The sequence below is a fragment of the Carlito syrichta genome, unplaced genomic scaffold (assembly GCF_000164805.1).
Source record: "Carlito syrichta isolate Samal-C Ts95f unplaced genomic scaffold, Tarsius_syrichta-2.0.1 Scaffold302529, whole genome shotgun sequence".
In the NCBI taxonomy this organism is placed as follows: domain Eukaryota; kingdom Metazoa; phylum Chordata; class Mammalia; order Primates; family Tarsiidae; genus Carlito; species Carlito syrichta.
In genome coordinates, this window is record NW_007246625.1 from 128,666 (window position 1) to 148,858 (window position 20,193).

At 38.8% G+C, this 20,193-nt stretch overlaps 1 protein-coding gene across 2 annotated transcripts in view; it reads right to left on the reverse strand.

The window, feature by feature from the left end:
- The window catches only part of MRRF (mitochondrial ribosome recycling factor), a 62,198-nt gene that overhangs the window by 27,918 nt on the left and 14,087 nt on the right, over positions 1 to 20,193 (reverse strand). For both annotated transcript variants that reach the window (XM_008056793.2, XM_021711720.1), the window contains exons 3-5: positions 16,738 to 16,893; positions 11,707 to 11,825; positions 5,608 to 5,699 (exon numbers count right to left, since the gene is read on the reverse strand). In XM_008056793.2, coding sequence (XP_008054984.1) covers positions 5,608 to 5,699; positions 11,707 to 11,825; positions 16,738 to 16,893 — 367 coding nt within the window. The remainder of the gene's footprint in view (positions 1 to 5,607; positions 5,700 to 11,706; positions 11,826 to 16,737; positions 16,894 to 20,193) is intronic.

The window sequence follows — 20,193 nt, forward strand, 5'->3', positions numbered from 1 at the left end:
GGATTTGTTTTTCTCAACATTGTCTCAGAGCTTCACCATGAGGTCTCCATGTGGGGAAGTTTGGGCTTTCTCACTGCATGGTTTTCTTAGGACAACTGACCTACTTAACAAAGACTTAAAATCTATATAATATGTCCTATATACTGCCATAATTTCTATAACTCCCTACCACAGTATTTTGATTAAATCTTAAGGCAATTCCAGTGCTACAGCTCTGTTTATAAACTACCCCAAGTGATTTAAATCAACAAAAAATATTTATTTGCTCATGAATAAATGGCATGGTCTGAAATTTGAGCAGTTTTAAGCACAGTATCAGTCAGTTGACTGTCAGTTGGAGAGTTCGCACTCCAGTCTGGGCGATGGAGTAAGATTCCAACTCAAAAAAAAAAAAAAAAAAAGAATAAAAAAGAAAAATAGGGAATAATAGAATGAAATGAGTTAAATCATATAGTACAAAGCCTAGAATACAGCTTAAACTTAGTAAACAGTCACTTTGCTTAACATTATTTTCGCCACACAGTAAGCTGAGGAAGGCATTCAAATAACAACAGGGATTCCTAAAAGAATGATATCAAGTTTGGGTGGTTACTTGGGTGTGTTGCATATGGCTGTCGGGCCCTGAAATGTCTATGTCTCTAAGAAGCCCAGCACTATGCAGTGCTGCTACAAAACAGCACACAGACAATCAAGAGCAATAGCAATAGCAAGGCCCCCACATTCCGCATTCACCCTTCCCAATTATAGTCTCCCCCATCACTTCCACTCCAGCAGAACAGGAAGTAGGCCTTAGAAAATCAATACAACATGATTAGTAAAGGAGAAAAAATTTAAACCAAGATATTTGACATCTGTGAACTAGTTAATGCTATATGTAAAATGCCAACACTACACAGTTTTTAAAGAATAAGGAAGAATTCTCATCAAAAAAAAGCACTGACAAATTGTGAAGTTAAAAAAGTACAGAACAGTATGTATAGTATAATCTCATATCATTACAGAAAAAAATTAAGGGAGCTATGGACATAAAATTGACTTTGCATAGAAAAAAATCTAGAAAATCAAGGTGCTAAAAGTGGTTCCCTTTGGAGAATAGGATGGAGGAATTTTTAAACTGCATTTAATTCGATTTAAAATAAAACCAATGCAGACATTGATGAAAGAGAAGGACAATCAAGAAAAGATGCAACCTTGGTAGGGAATGAGTCAGTTATGCGCACGTTTGTCTCTTGGGTGAATTCATCATTTACACATAGTGTTTACTTAAAGCCACACATGAACTCAGCAATCTCAAACTAAAGCAGCCTTATTCTACTTAGTGTGGTTTTCCCATTGACATCTGGTAAAACATCAGTAAGGGAGTGTGTGTTTGTTTGTTTTGAGGCATGATGATGATGTGAATAAGGTGGAGGCAGAAATCTGGCCTATTCAAAATGAACTCCTGCTTAAAACTTCAGGGCCCCGTGTTAAGAATGAAAAACTAATATTCCAGATAGAACTTCCATCAGGAGATAAGAACAGGAAGAAAGGCAATAACAAAAATCGCAATTCTGATCCTGCTTCTGCTACTTACTAGCTGTCTGATATTGGGCATTAACTTTTGTGAGCCTCAGGTTTCTCATCAGTCAAATTCACCCAACAGTGCTGTTTTAAGAATTTGGAGAGAAACTGTAAAGTGTTCAGCTTAGCACATCCAGGTGTCACACCTTCATTTTTTTAGCTAGTTGGTAAATGGTGCCCAAAATGTGATTACATAAATAGGAAAGAAAGAAGAAGATACTATTTTAATAAATCTCTTTTAACAGGAATGTTCAAAAAAAGTCATCCAGTTGACCGACTGACCTAAATAAAAGAATACTGCCAGAGAAGAAAACAAAAGCTGTACACACTGGAAAGGATATAACCCAGAGCCTCTGAGACTCCATGATATTTTACCTGAAAAGAGAGGCCATGATTTAAAAAAAAAAAACTTGCATATGGTCACACAGAGCTGACTCCCAGAGACTCTAATAATGGAGACCTGGTGATAAGGACCACTCAGGATCCAAGTCTGACCTGTTATTGATTTAGGATTGACTTCCTACCTATTTCCAAAAAAAATCAAAGGCAGATTACTGTTAGAGTCACATACTCAGTAGACTTATTTAAATAAGAATATAAGAATCAGAGGAGTATAATAAGGGTGAGGAAGTAGGTGAGATCTGCAGTAACTGAAAATAAAATTTAGTTCTAGGCATCCAGAGTTAAAGCAAAAAAGCAAAACTGCAGACTATCATTAGGCAGAAGACTCATGATCAACCAAGAAAGGCAAATTTTCCTAGAACTAATCTTGAAATTTTATAATCTGAAACTGTTCCTAGGAATTTAGGATCAGTTCCTGTTCCCCAAAACTCCCAAACTTCCAACACAGCTTTGATGTGTTATTTTCCTCCTCGCAGCTTTGTCAATTACCAGCTGTGTGACCTGGTGCCAATGCCTCACCTCTCTGAATCTCGGCTTCCTTATTCCCAAAAGGAATGATTCTCCCACCTATTTGTGAAAGGGAATAAAGGTAAAGCAACTTTTGCCAGCATTAACTGGGGGCTTACTAGGCATCATGTACATTATCTCACTGAAAATTTCCAATAATGATAAGGCAAGTCCTATAAATTATTATTTCCCAGATGAGCTGTCTGAGATTTAGAGAGGCAGAGATAGTTGCCACTATCACACAGCTAAAAGCAGAAGGGCTGGAACTCAATTTCATGCTTATGTGACACCAAGGCAGACTTTAAGCATTTTACTTTTCCCCTTTCCCTGTATGTGTCAGGCACCTAACAACAGTTCCTGGCACATCGTAGGTGTTTGACCTCTTAGTTCCCTTCCCCATACCTTCTTTTTATATATAAATTATATATATACACATACAGATAAACAAGGTTTACTAAAATAATATTAGTATCTTACATTTATACAGTTTCTCTATTCTAAGGGCATCACACTACCTAATCTATTTTGTCTATTAATCTCACCAAATCTCTGCCTATCATTATATACTGCTTCATCTATTTTATAAATAAGGAACTAGAAGGTAACAGGCAGTTAGTGCAATGTGTCCAGAGTCATATGGAAGTCACTGCCAAAACCAAGTAAAACCTTGGACCTCTTACTTCTAAATCAACCTTTATCCTCTCACATGACACAGCCTTCATAATAAAGAACAGAATCATTCATTTTTTTATCTAGAAAACTACCAAACATATAGTTCAGTAAAGGGCCTCATGACCCTACCACCTTGTCAAAATGAAGAAAGCACATAAAAAATGAGCTCTGCAAGAGCAGATGGTTTTGGTCCATCAACTTTCTCTAGGATTACACCCATTAACCAAGATAAAATAATATAAAAAATAATGTAACCAATTCCCCATGTCTTTGGAAATTCAAGTTAAATTCACTGATCCTTCAAACTTACACGCGATGCACCAAGGGTTATCATTAACTCCTGTGGGGCTGCCAAAGTGCAGGTTATGTCAACTAGATCTTTGAAAGAAAAATGTGACACACAATTGGGCCACGCTAGCAAGAATCTAAATCAACAATGAGCACTTACAACACAAATTCATAGCCCCACAGAATTTTGGAGCTTCAGAAAGGACCTGACAGGCCACTGAGAACAACTCCTTCATCTGGTATATGAGGAAACCAAGGCTCAGCAAGGTTAAGTGACTGTCTAAGGTTTCACAGACAGGAGAGCAAGAACTAGAAAATAAACCTGCTGACTGCTATCTATGACACCCGTGACTGTTGCTTCTAATGTTCATGCATACACTTAGTTTTTTCTGTAATTACTCATCTGCCCAGAGAGCCTAGAAGGAGGTAACAAAAACACTCAAAATCCAAATCCTGACTGCCACTTATTGGTTATGAGATCTTGGGTGAGTTCCTTAATTTCTCTGAACTTCAGGTTTTTCATCTATAAACTGTGGGTCAAAGTTCTACAAGTAAGCTGGAGAGAATAGAAACAAAGGATCTGTCACACAGTCTATGAGCTCCATGATGATACACATCAGGTCTGCACATCCTGGCACACAACCTGGCACATAAACATTCTCAGAAAATTCACTGAGCAAATCAATGAACTGGCCAAGCCAAAAGGTACTAGATTTGAACCTGCTTCTTAAACATTAAGTAATACTGCTTCTAATTCATGTGATTTCAAAGCATAATGTTAATTCAGTTTTACAGAGTACTGAGGATAAAATGAATAAGATACCTGTCTCTGGTCATAAGCAGGAAAAAGTTGAGTAGGAAAATTTCTTGGACTCTCAGTATTGGGATTAATTCTTGTTAGCATGGGCACATCACAAGGCTTTGGAATCAACTAAACCTGGGTTTGGGTCCCTGCTTTAGCACAAACTATGTGGCTTCAGAGATATTAGTTCACCTCTCTTGAGCTTTAATTTCCATATGCAGGGGGAAAAGAAAAACTACAGGGATTGTATGACAAATGAGACAATATATGTAAAGGAATACAAGATGATGTGTGACACTCAACTAGTGTTACATTCTATTTCCCTTATAGTTATTTGGAAGTTTTACTCATTCATTTCACTTAGGTCTTTATTCAAATGTCACATCCTTCCTGACCTTCACTATGACAAAGTCCCCAAATCTCTCTACCCCTTTACCTTGCTTATTTTTCTTTACTGACCTTATTCTCACTTGACATTACATTATGTATTTATTCTTCTACTTACTGTGCCTACTCAGCTATCAGGGAAGCCTTAGGAGGAGGGGAACTTTTTGTTGCTTGTTTTGTTTACTGCTATATCTCAACAGCTAAGAAAGTACCTGGCGTGTAGTTAGTGCTTAAAAAACATCTGTTGAAAGACTGAACAAATTAATTCAACATTTATTTGTGTTTTGCTGTATGTGAGGCACTGTATAGGAATAGGGATTTAAATTTTCTGCTACAAAATGTAAGAAGACTTGTGTCTCACCTGGACTGCTGCAGTTGCCTCCTGATTTGTCCCCCTTAATTCCATTTGTTAATCAGCAGCCAGAGAGACCCTTACACAGTCAACACCAGATAAAATCTCTGCTTAAATCTCTCCAATGACTTCCTACTGCAATTAAAGTCCAAACTCTTTACCATGACCTATAAAGCCCAAACCGTCAGCATCTACTGACTAGTCCAGTCTCCTCTACTGCTCTCTCCCTGCATTTAGCTCTCAGCAAAAATGTTACCTCCTCTCAGGCTAAAGTTGCCCCTGCCATCAACACCCTCCCTAAGTCACTCTCTATTGGATCTCATGGTCTTTTCTTTCCTTACAGAATGTCATTACCTACAATGACTTTATTTGTCCTCTCTTCCAAACCAGAATGTAAACTATGTGAAGAAGACACATTTCTCATGCTTACTGCTGCATAGCCCATATCTAGTACATAATAATACTTACATATCAGTAAGTATTTCTGAATTAGTAAACTGGATCTCAAAAGATGTCTGCCAGGATGAAAGGTGCAGGTAAGGTATGTTATCAACCTAACAGTATAGCAGGATGTTGATTTCCTTCCAAGGACAATTACCCCATTTCATCAGAATATGTGAATTTCAGCCAAACTTACTTGGGAATGGGTACCCGAATTAACGTCCCTTCCACTTCTGGGTTCAGATTCATTCCACTTTCTCTTATAGCCTTGATAGCTGCAGCTGTACACTGAAAACCAGATCAAAAGGTAAACAGAATTAGTAAATAATTATTACCAGATGCAAGCCCTCTGTCGATAACTGGCAACCCATCTTGGCAGAACATGGAAACATTTAGTTCTGTTACCAGTAAGATCAGGAAGTTACATTGGTGTAGAGTGCTTTGATCAAGCTGAATAGCAAACTATGTCCACTCCTGGTACCAGTGTACTGCAGGAGGAAAAAAAGAAAGGGAAGAAAAAATAAAAAGAAAACAGCTCTGCTTCTTTGAAAAGATTTCAATGGTTTGAGGCAACACAGATCAAAACCACAATAAATCCTCAAGGGAGGGGGGCTGGTCTCTGCAAAGATTGGTGTAAAGCCAGATGAAAGATTTCATACATTAAAAAATTCCAGTTGACATTTTACACTCAAAATATACCAGTGCCAATTTGGAATGAGTAAATAAATTTAACTCATTCACATCTATGCTCACACCAAACTCACTCATATTTTGGAATGAGCAATGAATCTTTACTGGTATATGTTCCAGGAAAGGCAGCGTGGTATAATAGTTAAAAGCATGAACTTTAGAGTCAGAAAGAATCCTATCTCTGATAATCAAGAGACCCTGGGAAATATGCTTGACCTCCCTGAGTCTTCATTTCATAATGAGACCATGTGGCACCTAAACCTCAGAGGGGTAGTGAAATAACATGAGCAATACATCTTGTTCTGTGCCTGGCACACAGTAATATCCAGTCAAAGGCAGTTATTACACAATATATATTATATAAAGGTAGGAATGCATAAAACCCTCAAACAAGGCAGAGTTGACATCAGCATTTAGCTGATGTACTGCTGCCCTGACCAACATCCTTCTGGGACTTTTCTGATGGGTGTGCTCACTAATGTGCCAGCTGGCGTACTGGTACACTGATTTCCCAAAGTGCTTCATCTCACACTCAAGCAACATTATAACTACACCTGGTATGCAAGCTTAAAGAGTAATAAGAAAGTAGTGTGGAAGAAAGATACTTTCACTAGCAAGACAACGTGGAATTCGTGAAATCAAAGTCTCTGACATTTTCAAAAGAATTTTAAGTTTGATCAGAGCCAATCAGAATTACCTGGATTCACAGGCAATTCCTGGTCTTGAGTTCCTCCCTAGACTTTCTGATTTAAATGAATGGGGGTTGACAGATACCTATTTTACTTTTCCAGGTACTTTGCCTAAAATGCTCATCCATTTCATTTTTAAATAACCTTAATTCTACATCTATATGAGGTGTTACTATAAGGCCAAAAAGGCAGACCAAAACTTCCACATACAGATAAATAATCCTTGGGAGGCTGTACATGGAATCTAACAGTATGTCTACTGCTTAAAACTGTAAATTCTTAAAATGGTACCTCTAGTCAGAGGTACAGATTACTGGAGCTGGAAGGGACCTCTAACATAACCAAGCACAGCCCTTCATTGTGTAAACAGGGACTGTAGAATAAGGTCATATTCCTAAGTGTAGACATGGTTTTCCCTAACTGCCCAAGAGAGATGGACCTCACCCATTATACGTCCAGTTACTGGCGAAGTTAAGAGGAGAATTAATGGCAATTCAGTTCAATGATGTTACTTTGTCTTTTTTTTCCCCCAGATCCCTGAGCTCAGTGTATTCAGTAATTAAAATATATGGATCTGATTTTTTTTGAGTAGCCAAAAATAATTTGGAGTTAGGCCTGGTGTATAAAGGGTATGACCAAGGTAAATAAAAGAACTGGATAAAGAAGTGAAATTAATTTTTCTCTGAACTGCCATGTTCCTTAATTTAAAACACACACACACACACACACACACAAAGGCCAGGCATTGTGGATTATGCCTATAATTCCAGCACTTTGGGAGGCTGAGGTGGAAGGACTGCTTGAGCCCAGGAGTTCAAGACCAGCTTAGGTAACATAGCAAAACCTTGTCTCTACAAAAAAGGAGCCAGGCATGGTGGTGTGCACCTGTAGTCCCAGTTACTCGAGGCTGAGGCAGAAGGATGCCTGAGCCCTGGAGGTCAAGGCTGTGGTAAATCATGATCATGCCACTACACTCCAGCCTTGGTGACAGAGTAAGACCCTGACTCAAAACAAAAAGACAAAAAGCATACACACAGATAAACAGAACAAAGATTTCTAAAGTTAACAATAATTGAGACACTCCATTTTGAAGAGGAGGTCTAATCTCAAATTTCCCAATTTTCTTCTGTAGCTTCTCACTGAATAACTGATAATCACTAGTATAATATCCCATCACCACAACTTCCCTTTCTCAGCCTGGCCTTCCCCTGTAGGCCCAAGAGCAGTAATTACTAATACTAAGCTGGATAGAAGTTATGGCTCAATATTAACATCTTCCCAGTACAAGGCACAGTGCCAAGTATATGGTAAGAACTCACTAAAAGTTTGTTGTATGAATATATTAATGATTTGGTTCAGATGTATTAGAAAAACTCAACTCCTTTCCCTCATATATGTAACCTCTCAAACCTTATTTAACACTTTAACTTTTCTTGGTCTTTTCATATGAAGAGAAAGAAAAAAATGCGAATCAATCAAGGTTTCATTTTGCAATGAAAGAGGTATATCTTTAAAGGTATTCTAGATATGTATATTTTGCTTTGACATGGTAGAATGCAGAACCTCAGGCAATTAAGAGTCATTCTCCCAACATGACGTCTGAGCTAAGCATGGTTCAGATAAAAAAGGCATAGAGAATTTCCATCTCTTATCTTAAGCTTTTATCCCCTCACTGAAGAGATGCTCAACAGTATCCTAGGGCAACTGGGTTGCTCTCAAACATTGACTCCAAGCAGTGTGGCTGCTTGGAGTAGTGTGTTGAGAAAGATCATAGACCCCACCTGGGTTCAGGCAAGGAAGTGTGCTATGATCAATTAGCAATATATGCCATTGTTACTCTTAAGCTAATCTATGCTAAAGAACAAAAAAATGATAAAAACTTGGTAAACAAGTAAACAAGTCCTTGAGAATTTGGATTCAAGTCAACTACAAAAGTGCCACGTCAATTACCTGCCTTCCATTTTCTTTAGTCTTTAGAATGTAAGGTCTATGAAAGAGACAGTCTGTCTTAATCATCAATGAATTCCCTGTACCTCAAACAGAAACTAATCACATTCAGGGACTAAAAAAATATGTGCTGAATTAATGAATGAATGATGAAAGGAGCACAGGCTTTCACATCAAACAGAGCTATGTTCAAATCTTGGCTCTATCACAGAGATATTTTACTTCTCTGAGTCTCAGTTTCCTCATCTATAAAATGGAATAAATAACTCTTAATTTTACAGAGTACCTGTGTTTATCATATGAAACAAAACATGAGAAAGTGACTGGAAACACAGCAGACACTCAATACACATTAGCTCCCCTCCCTCCACAAGAGCAATAATGAAACCTGCAGAGTTGTTTTGTTCTTTCCTTGTTTTGTTCAAACCATTCCTTTCTCTTTTTTCCCCATCATTAATTCTAGCTGCAGGCGAGTTTATGAAAGGCAGCAACCGTGTGCATAATTTATCAAGCAGGACACATGTTAAACAAATGCAACACAACTTTCTGTCTTCAATGCATTCAGAAAGATTATGCATGTAAATCTGCATTGTGTCACTACAGCATAACACAGAAATGCTCGGGTTTGGAAAGAAAGTCAACCGTATGTGAAACAGAAAGAAATTATATAAACACAGAGAGGATTAGCTCAGCATTTTGAAGCTATGAACCTGGGTACTTTATGGACAGTTTCTAAGCTGGAAGAAGGAAATATTTAGTTAGAGCAATTTGTTTAATATATACACCAGATGAGAGATAAAGGAATTCAAAAGACAATGCAACTCACACTTTCTCACTGTGTCCCTGTAAATGAACCTCTCTGAGATGCTTGTACAGATTTTTTTCATAACCCATGCAATTTCAACTTGGAGAAATGGCAAAGATGATTTGGTTGAAAAAAAATGAAGATATACTCCAACTTCCTGAGAAAAAATTAAGCTATTAATACCTCCTCCTGCCTCATAAGATGCTCTGGTGACCAATCAGGTGCTTCTTCTGTGAATGTCATTTGCTATTTAATAACAGAAGTGGCTGGCTCTGAAAAGCAATCTGCCTGATGAGGTCTTCATGCTGTGTAATTAGGAGGCTATTCCCTAAATTGGCCCGCCGAGCCTAAGGGATTAGATGAACAAGGCAGAAAGGCCTCAGTAGTTCAGAGGGGGCCAGAAAGAGCAAGAGTTAACAGTTCCCTTTTTATCCATTTCTCTATTTCTCAGTAACACCAGGAATGAGTGCCTCTCTTTTATCAACCTAATGACAAGTATTCATCCATTCAAGGAAAACTTACCGAGTGCTTCCATGTGCCAGGCACTATGTTTGGCGCTGGACACAATGAACAAATTAGACATGATTCCTACATTCCAAGCTTACAATACAGTAAAAGTGAGATGGAAAATAAACAAGTAAATAAATGTATAATTATTAACAGAAGAGCAATAAAGAAAAAGAGTCATGCTGTATAAGAAAGCTTAGTGTGGAGGAATAATTTAGATAGATTAGGAAAAGCCTCCCTGAAAAAGTGACATTTAAACTGTAATCCAAAATACAAATAGCAATTAGCCATGCAAGAGTATTCCAAGCAATGAGAACAGTATATGCAAAGACCCTGAGGATGCAAAGGGCTTAGTGGTTTGAGGAAATGAAAAGCAGGTGTGGCTAGAGCAGTATGCAAGGATAACAGTGACACAAGACTGGCAAGACTGGAGACATAGGCAGAGTCCATACCATATAAAAACTTCTAGGCCACAATAAAGATTTCGGGCTTTTTCTTACAGATACTTGAAGCCACTAATAAATTTAAAGCATGGAAAGAACATGACACAATATGTTTTTTAAAGACTCACTCTGGCTATAGTACAGAGAATAGATTTGGAGAGTGGTAGTAACACCTTCAGAAGTGTGCTTGGTACATTAGCTATCAAAATCATTTGATTTGAAATAGCTTGTGCAAAGCAAGGGCTTTTCCTTTTTCCTGTCTCTAGCCTAGTTTGTCAAATCCAGCAAGTCCAACTTCAGTCTATGTCTTTGGAACAGAATATTGAAACAGACAGTAAGAACAGGAAGATTCCTTCCTGTTAGCAGATGAGGAACAGAGGCCCAGAGAATGAAGCAACTTGCCCAAGGTCAAGTTGGACCAGATTCCAGGTCCTCTAGGACTCCTCCCAATCCAGACCAATTCCCAGTCGACCAATAAGGAAAAGCACAATTATCTTCCTCAACTACTTAAAATCGCAAAGCCTCAGGGTTACAATGATCTAATGCAACTTACCTTCCAGTCTTAGAAAGACTATGCTCTGTACAATTATTTGCAATGGTCAGTCTAGTTTGAAAAGAATTCCTGGAGGGTCTGTTCCAAATATTAATGCAGAGATTAAAAAAAAAAACAAAAACTGAAGGACTTCATGCCATATCTGGCCCATTAATACATTTTGTCTCACAGTTTTAAGAAAAATAGTGAATCATCAATATTTAAAGAACAAAGATCTCACAAAAGTTTGTGTGACTGCTTCTTCTAGAAATAAAAATCATAATATCAAGTAACACTGGTTGCCAGGCCTACATTTCTACCCGGCAATGATCAGAGGAACCCCCATCCCCACCCCCAGATAAGACACAGGCTTTCCAGTTTACCAGAGGTGTCCCCTCACCACACACACACACCTACTGGCCAAGCACCAATCACTCTATCTTCATTACTATTCCTTAGACGGAGCCTGTTTTGGTTTTCAAATAACTTGCCTAGTCTCTATAGCATTTGAGTTTAACAGAAAAAGAATTGAGAAACAGGAAGAGAGCTTTTCCTTATTAACTTATCTTTATTATGTCTTCTCTCTTGTTTCATCCCAAGCTGAAGGGAATATTTCCTCCTGACTTGACTCAGCCTCCTCCAAAAGAGACCATGGAGAGGGATTTTAGCAAGGCCACATTACCTCGGGGAAGCTGGCCATATTCACCAAAATCAGCTGTGGTGACTTCATGGAGATCTGGCTAATCTGGTTTAAAGCAAGCTTTCCATCAGCAGTTACCACAGCAATATGATCAAGAGATCCTAAAAGAAAAATTACAGAGTTTTAGAATTCTGAAGGACCTTAAAAGCCACACATCTAAGTCTCTCTCAGATTCAACAAGCATTTAGAGATTCAACATCCCTTATCAATGTGACAAGACTATTCAAGAGGCTTTCATAGGAACAGCAGTGTCATGTGAGGGAGCTCGGTATGTTGAAAGAACTAGGTTGGAATTCCTTACTAGCAACCAAGGTGGCCAACCATTCTAGTTTGCCTGGACCTGAGGAGTTTCCTGTGACATAGGACTTTTAGAGCTAACACTAGAAAGAGTTGATCAACACCCTCCCCATGCTAGCAAATTAGCCATTTACTTGCTATGAAACCTCTAGCAAGTTCCTTTTCTTTTCTGGCCCTTGGTTTCAACTCAGTCAAAAAATAATTACCTTAGATGGTTAAAGTTAGTACTGTGGCTAAAGAATTGTAACTAAATGTAAACAGCCAAGTATACAATGCCAAAAAATGAGGATAAAAGTGTTACCTATTATTATCTCTTTTAGTTATTATAACTATCCTGTAACAGCATATTACTATCTCTACTTTGATGATAAAATAAGACTTGGGAAGGATAGCAAGTGTGGCTCATCCCTGTACTCTCAGCACTTTGGGAGGTCAATGCAGGCAACACAGTGAGATCCTGACTCTAAAAAAAATTTTTTAAATAAAAAAATTAGCTGATGCAGTGGCATGCAGCTGTATTCCTAGCTACTCAGGAAGCTGAGGTAAGAGGATCACTTGAGCCCAGAAGTTCAAGGCTGCAGTGAGCTATGACAGCACAACTGAGCCTCAGCCTAGGTAACGGAGCAAGACTCTCTCTTAAAAAAAAATAAAACAAACAGGCCATAATCATAGAACTAACAAAAGAAAAAACCATTAAGAGTCAAATCCAAATTTGGATGTGCTGAATTCTGATTTCAACCAAGGCTCTTTCCCTTATATAAATCTAGCTGTGCATCAGAATCACTAGGAAGCTTTTAAAATTAGATTCCTGGCTGGGCTCGGTGGCTCAGCCTGTAATCCCGCGCCTTTGGGAGGCTGAGGTGAGTGGATTGCCCGAGCTCACGGGTTCGAGACCCGCCTGGGCAGCGAGACCTCATCTCTACAATAAATCAAAAAATCAGCCGGGCGTGGTAGCGCATGCCTGCAATTCCGGCTACTTGGAAGGCTGAGCTGGAAGGATTGCCAGAGCCCAGCAGGTCGAGGCTGCAGTGGCTGGGAGCGACTGCACTACAGTCTGGGTGACAGAGTGAGACTCCAACTCAAAAAAAAAACAAAAAAAAAAAAATTTGGTTCCTGGACCCTACCCCAGAGATCCTGATTCTGTAGACTGTGACTTGGGGGAAGCTGAAATGTTTTTTTAGGTTTACCACCTGATACTGACACCAGATTTGGAATCATTCTCTTAAACCACCCTTAATTTTGGTGTTTAGATTCCCTTCAGAAACAAACCCATTATATAAAAAAAGATTAACATTTCACTTTTATCCTGGATCTGGTCTTTATTCCATATCTGAATTCTGGAAAACCCTAGGAAAAAAGTTCACAAACCCAGGAAGTCAAGCAATAAGGCTGTAGCTACAGATGGAAAATAAGCATTATTCAAACTCCCTGATTTCCTATGCAAATGAGAACTAGAAGAAAAACCTTATCATTCACAGTAGGAACCACTCAAGGATAGCTCATTCTGAGACACAAAGAAAGAGGAGGGAAAAGGAGTCCTAAGCAAATCAGAGTTGTCCTGGCAATATGTTGTCAGAATAAAGCAGTACCATACTATGGCCCAAAGATCTGATTTGAGGTACTCAACCAGATTCAATGTCATCATAATATAGAAGGTTGCTGACACCATTGATTTCAACCTGAAAAAGTTCAGGAGGTATCACAGCACAAGTCTTCATTATTCTGAAGACCAACAATCAGAATTCAAATACCAATGCTGCCACTTCCTGACTGGGTGACCCTGGGTAGACCCCTTTAACCTTCTGGGCCTCTGTTTCTTGATTTCTAAATAGAGCATAAAAATTATATCTACCTCATAAGATTTTTAGGATTAAATGAAAGAGTAAATGAAAAGCACTTACAACTGTATCCCAATAAATGCTGACTATTATTACTTCCTGACATTCTATGTTTAGCCAAACTAACATTTTTTTTTTTTTTTGAGTTAGAGTCTCACTCTGTCACCCAGACTGGAATGCAGTGGCCACTCCCGGCCACCGCAGCCTCAACCTGCTGGGCTCCAAAGATCCTTCCGCCTCAGCCTTCCAAGTAGCTGGAACTACAGGCGCGCGCTACTGCGCCCGGCTAATTTTTTTGATTTATTGTAGAGATGAGGTCTCGCCAAGTTGCCCAGGCGGGTCTCGAACCTGCGGGCTCAGGCAATCCATTCACCTCAGCCTCCCAAAGCGCAGGACTACAGGCTGAGCAAGCAAGCCTGGCTCAAACTAACTTATTTTAAACAATTTCTCAGATAGACTGTTCGCTCTTGCCTCAAGATTCTAGCATATAATCTTCCTTTTATCAAGAACACCCTTCTCTACTGAGATAACTCCTGCTCATTCTTTAAAATACTCAGCTAGAGGTAGCATCTAATCTCAGAAATCTTGTCTGAGCTCCTAGGCTGAATTACAAGCCTCCCTTATTAAGCAAGCCTCCAAGTATTCTATGCATACTTCCATGATGATCATGCCACTGCACTCCAGCCTGGGTGACAGAGACCCCATCTCTAAAAGAAAAAAGATAAAAAAATAATGATGATAGCCTATATGCGCTGAAAACTTCCTACGAGCAAAATGTCATGCTAAATGCTCTCCATTATTTATTTGCTTTCATTATCACAATAAACCTAAGAGATAGTTATTATTACTTCTGTCATCTTACAGATGAGGAAACTGAGGAATACAGCATAACTTGTCCAAGTTCACAATAACTCTTAATGGTGTCTGAATTCAAACTTAGGTCTGACCAATTCCAAGCCATGTGGTCTTCACCTTCAGCTTTGCTGTATGGTTTTATACATATTGGTTTAATTGTCCCTTCACACTAGGTTCCAAGATCCCTGGAAGATGGAGACAATATCTTTTCTGTCTGTATCCACAGCACCTATTAAAGTAATCAGCCAGCACAGAAAAAGTAATCAAAAATGCTTTGATGAATAAGTGAATGGATGATGGCCGAAAGGGAAAGAAGCCAAGATTGAAAAAATAAAACGATACCTAGATAACTGTTAAAAGGTATCAACTATCTTGGAGATAGAAACTGCTGGTAGGCAGATGGAAGTATAAGGAGAAAAGTACTAGCTGGTTCATATATAGTAATGAAAGGTATGGAAGAATACGGCAAAAAGGATTGATTAAGTGAGCCTGTTTCACTCCATCTCTTCATGCTCCCAAGTTCTAAGTAGAATGTTACACAAACATAATCGTGAAAAGAAAGCTGCAAAGAGGAAATACCAACAGGAGACCTTTTGAAAATGGATCTTAATTCAGCCTTCCTGATTTGCTATAAGATCCTTTGCCACAGAAGTCCCAACACAGGCTTTTCAGTATGCAATTGTGGTGGTTCCCATTCCCTAAATCCATATCGACATAATGCATCAAATCCTTTTCCCTCAATCTGTCCCCAGTGAGAATCTCCTTCAGTCTCATTCCTGCCCCTCATTTTCTCAGAGGTTAACATTTAACAAATTACACTCCCAACCTTTTTCCAGGCCCATCATCTTTTTAAGTTCAACAAGAGTGGAGCTTGCTGGCTAATTTTAAGTATCACATTTCTCCCTCAGCTCCTCTCAAACTGCTCTCTGGTTTCGGCTGTAGAATGTTAACAGGCCAGAAAGCACAGGGGAGACAGAGCACTTTATCAGTTTCATACCTAAAATAATAAGCAAGTTTAAAATAAACAACTGAGAGAGATTGAATGGCATGCTCTACTGTCAGCAAAGGCAGAAATACTCTAGTCCAAAGGTTGACAAATGACAAGAATGGCCTTCTAATTTCACGCTGGATCTCATCTCTGAACTCAGTATGTTTCTGATGGTGTATATAAATGGAGTTGTGTATTTTTCACTTGGTTTTCTTAAGAGAAAATTCATGAAATATTTCTAGTTTCCTTATGAACTACCTCAACCAAGATGTGAGTAGGAGCAGCCCAAGCTCCCACATATACCTTCAAAAAGGGTCCCAGGCTTGACTCTAGGATGATGACAATTTACACAAGACCAATTTAATAGCAATTGGATTTTTCCTGCCTGTTTGCACCATCAGCTGACAACTCACTTCTCTGTCACATCTGCAAACAGTTCTCTTAGACAGTTCTGACATTTCCCACTTTAGAAAAGCCACTTTGAGGAAGTTATTAACCCAAATGGAATCTTCCTGGTCAAGCTCAGGGGTATAGAAATGCCTCAGGTGGGCAGGTTTTCAGTCACTGGTCCCCAGTAAGGGTTAAGAACTGCCAAGCAGGAAAAATTGGAAATATCAGACCAAAGATGTCAATTACTATGAGACTAAATACCTAGATGTGTTCTTAGTACTCTCATGCTAAAACTCCCATTTTTTGAGAGCATAATTCCATAAGATCAAAGATTATGCATATTTTTGTTCACTACTATGCACTAGCACACTGTCTAGTTCATAATAGACAAATAGTTCCTATATGGATAAATAAATGTAGTGTTAATTATGTGCCAGGCATTGTGCTAGAACCATTACATTTGTTTTAACATCCACCCCAAAGCTACAAGGTAGAAATCAAATAAGAAAACTAAGGACCAGAAAAGTAAAGTAATGTACCTATGGACATGAGTTAGCAAATGACAAAACTGGAACTAAAATCACCTCTGCAAAGTCATGTTCTTTCCACTATACTCCTCCCCAAAACATTGGTTTAGTCACTAACCTGGTGAAGTCCTTATATTGAGAGTCTTATTGAAATTATCCTTGAGAGCTTCCATCACAGACTTCATTTCTTCGTCCACCTCTTTCAAGTTGATTATATCCTCAACCAAAGCAGTGTTAATATTCACTCTGGATTGGGACTGTCCTTTCCCTTTAGCTAGAAAGTCAACATTCAGTGAATAAAAGGTCAGCAGCATAACACAGACAATAAGCAATTGGTAAAGAAGTACCAACTGTGTGAAGGGGAAAATGTCAAGTGCTAGAAAATGATGAAACATTACTGTCGTAAAAAAGAGTCTATATTTAATGAGTGTCAACTAGGTATCCAGTACTGTGCTAAACGCTTTCTCATATATTAGTGAGGGCACAGGCTTTATCATCAGTCACTCCAGCTTAAAAGACTGGCTCCAGTGCATACTAGCTTTATGACCTTGGGCAAGTCACTCTCATCCTTCTGAGTAACAGGTTCCCCAACTGTAAAAGAACAATATTGGGGATGCCCCAAAAAATGTATACACATTTTAAGAGATGCTTGTTGTAATCAGAAGTGTCTGGATGCTGATGGTAACCTCTTTGAGCACCTCTTGTAACTACAAAAGTCAAACGTGATTTGTATTCATCTTATTCAGTATTACAATTTTATTACAGTGTTTCCCTTCCCTTTTTGGCACCCTCTGTATCTATACTGCAATCATTCAAACACCTTAAAGAGCACTATCCACATGGCAGAGAACTCATAAGTAAAATCATTCCTTATTTTTCAGAGAAACAAACAGAAGATAAAAATGGTAAAGTGACTTTTCTAATATCACAGGTCAGGAAATGATAAAGTCAAGATTTGGGGCTACCCATGTGGCTCATGCCTGTAATTTGGAAGGCCAAGGCAAGAGGATTGCTTGAGCCCAGGAGTTCAAGACCAGCCGAGGCAACATAGCAAGACCTTGTCTCTACAAAAAAATTAAAAAGTTAGCCAGGCATGATGATGTGTGCCTGTAGTCCTGGCTACTCAGGAGGCTGAGAGGAGGACCACTGGAGGCCAGGAGGTCAAGGCTGCAGTGAGCCATAATTGTGCTACTGCACTGCAGCCTGGGCAAGAGAATAAGATCCCGACTTTAAAAAAAAAAAAAAAAGATTTGGTCCCAGATCTGCCTAATTTTAAAGCCCCAAACTTTCCAATAGACCATCTCCACAAAATTTAATTGGAGAGAGGAAATACATTAATTTATATAAAAATGAATACTGAGACAAAGCTATGCAAACTATCTGATGGCTGGTACAGACAAAAGAAACAGTAGTTTAGAGACACCAAATGCTACCAATGGTAGTGACAAAGGCTTGTATTTTAGAAAATCAATAGCATTGAGAGTTGAATAAAATTTGATATTATGTATAAATCATCATAGTAACTTTTCATATATATTCTATAAATGCATGAATACACAGATCATTCCCAAGAGTAATACAAATACTGTTGCATTTTTAAAAAAGGGAATGGAGGAGAAAAAGAGTAAAAATATTTAAATATTCTTACACTATTCATTACACATTTAACAAACATTTATTGAGATTCATTCAATAAATTTTAGTGAACATCTACAGTGAGCTCAATCCTGTACTATTTGTGTAGTATGTTATAACTTGCAATGTAATTTCAAGTACATTTTTCTCCTTGCTATTCAAGATGACTCTATGAAGTAGAAAGAATAGAGATTATCATTGCTCAGATGAGAAATCTGAGGTACAAGCCATTTAAATGTTTTGCCCAAAGCAACCAACCAGTAAGTAGCAGAATGATGTTTTAAAAACATTTGTTTGCTCGTGTCATCACTGTGCTTGAAACTCTACAGCTCCTAAGTTAACAAACTAATAACTTAGAATTTTTCAGAACTGATGAAAGATGTGGATCTTCAGATTCAGAAACACAGTTCTAACAGGATAATAAAAGTAAAACCATACCCAGACACCTTGGGAATGCAGAAAACCAAGGATAAAGACATCTCGAAAGGATCCAAAGAGAAAAGACAAATTTTCCATAAAGGATCAAAACTTAAGAATACTTTCTTCCAAGAGCAACAACAGAAGTCAGAAACAATGGAAATAGTATCTTCAACTTCAGACTTTTTTTTTTTTAAGTTGGAGTCTCACTCCATCACCCAGACTGGAGTGCAGTGGCATACTCATGGCCATCCCAGCATCAATCTGTTGGGATCCTTCCACCTTACCCTTTCTAGTAGCCAGAACTATAGGTGCACACTACCACGCCCAGCTAAATTTTTACTTACTGTAGAGACAAGGTCTCGCCAAGTTGCCCGGGCTGGTCTCGAAACTACAGACACAGGCAATCCACACGCCTCGGCCTCCCAAAGTGCTGGGATTACAGGCTAAGCCACCGAGTCCGGCCACGTGAGACTTTTTTAAAGCAAGAATGCACATTAGCCGGGTTCGGTGGCTCAGCCTGTAATCCCGCGCCTTTGGGAGGCTGAGGTGAGTGGATTGTCTGAGCCTGCGGGTTCTTCGAGACTCACCTGGGCAGCAAGACCTCATCTCTACAATAAATCAAAAAATCAGCCAGGCATGGTAGCGCATGCCTGTAATTCTGGCTACTTGGAAGGCTGAGGTGGAAGGATCGCCAGAGCCCGGCAGGCGAGGGTGCGGTGGCCGGGAGCGGCCACTGCACTCCAGTCTGAGTGTCTGAGTGAGACTCCAACTCAAAAAAAAAAAAAAAAAGGATGCACATTAAAAATTTAAAGATTTTACTATCAATATTAGAATGGATAAAGAGTAGTTTACATGAATGAAATACTATGCAACCATGAGAAAGAATGATCTACAGCCATCCTGAAGAATTCAAATGAATTTCACAAAAATGATGATAAGCAAGGAAGTCAGACACAAGACTACAAAACTATATAGTACAAAAGCTAAAAAATGGACAAAAGTAATCCATGCCATTAAAAGTCAGAATGATAATTATCTGAAAAGGCTTAGAGGGTGGTTTTTACAAGAATAAAGCATAAAGCGGATTTATTTTTCTTTTTTCCTCCAAGTTCTCAGTGTAATTTTAGAACTCATATCAATTTTTGATTCAGTGAATACCTGCCATTATATCACTCCCACAAAGGGGACTTATGACATGCTATGAATTTTCTGGGTTTTTTTATCTGGATGCTGGTATACAAGCAATTTCCTTCTGTGAAAATTATCAAGCTGTATGATAGCTGCATTTTCCTATATGCTGTTTTATTTCTACAAAAAAGTAAAAAAAGAAATTAAGCCAGGCTCGGTGGCTCAGCCTGTAATCTCGTGCTTTGGGAGGCTGAGGTAAGTGGATTGCCTGAGCCCGCGGGTTCGAGACCCGTCTGGGCAACTTGGCGAGACCTCATCGCTACAATAAATCAAAAAAACAGCCGGGCATGGTAGCGCATGCCTGTAATTCCAGCTACTTGGAAGGCTGAGG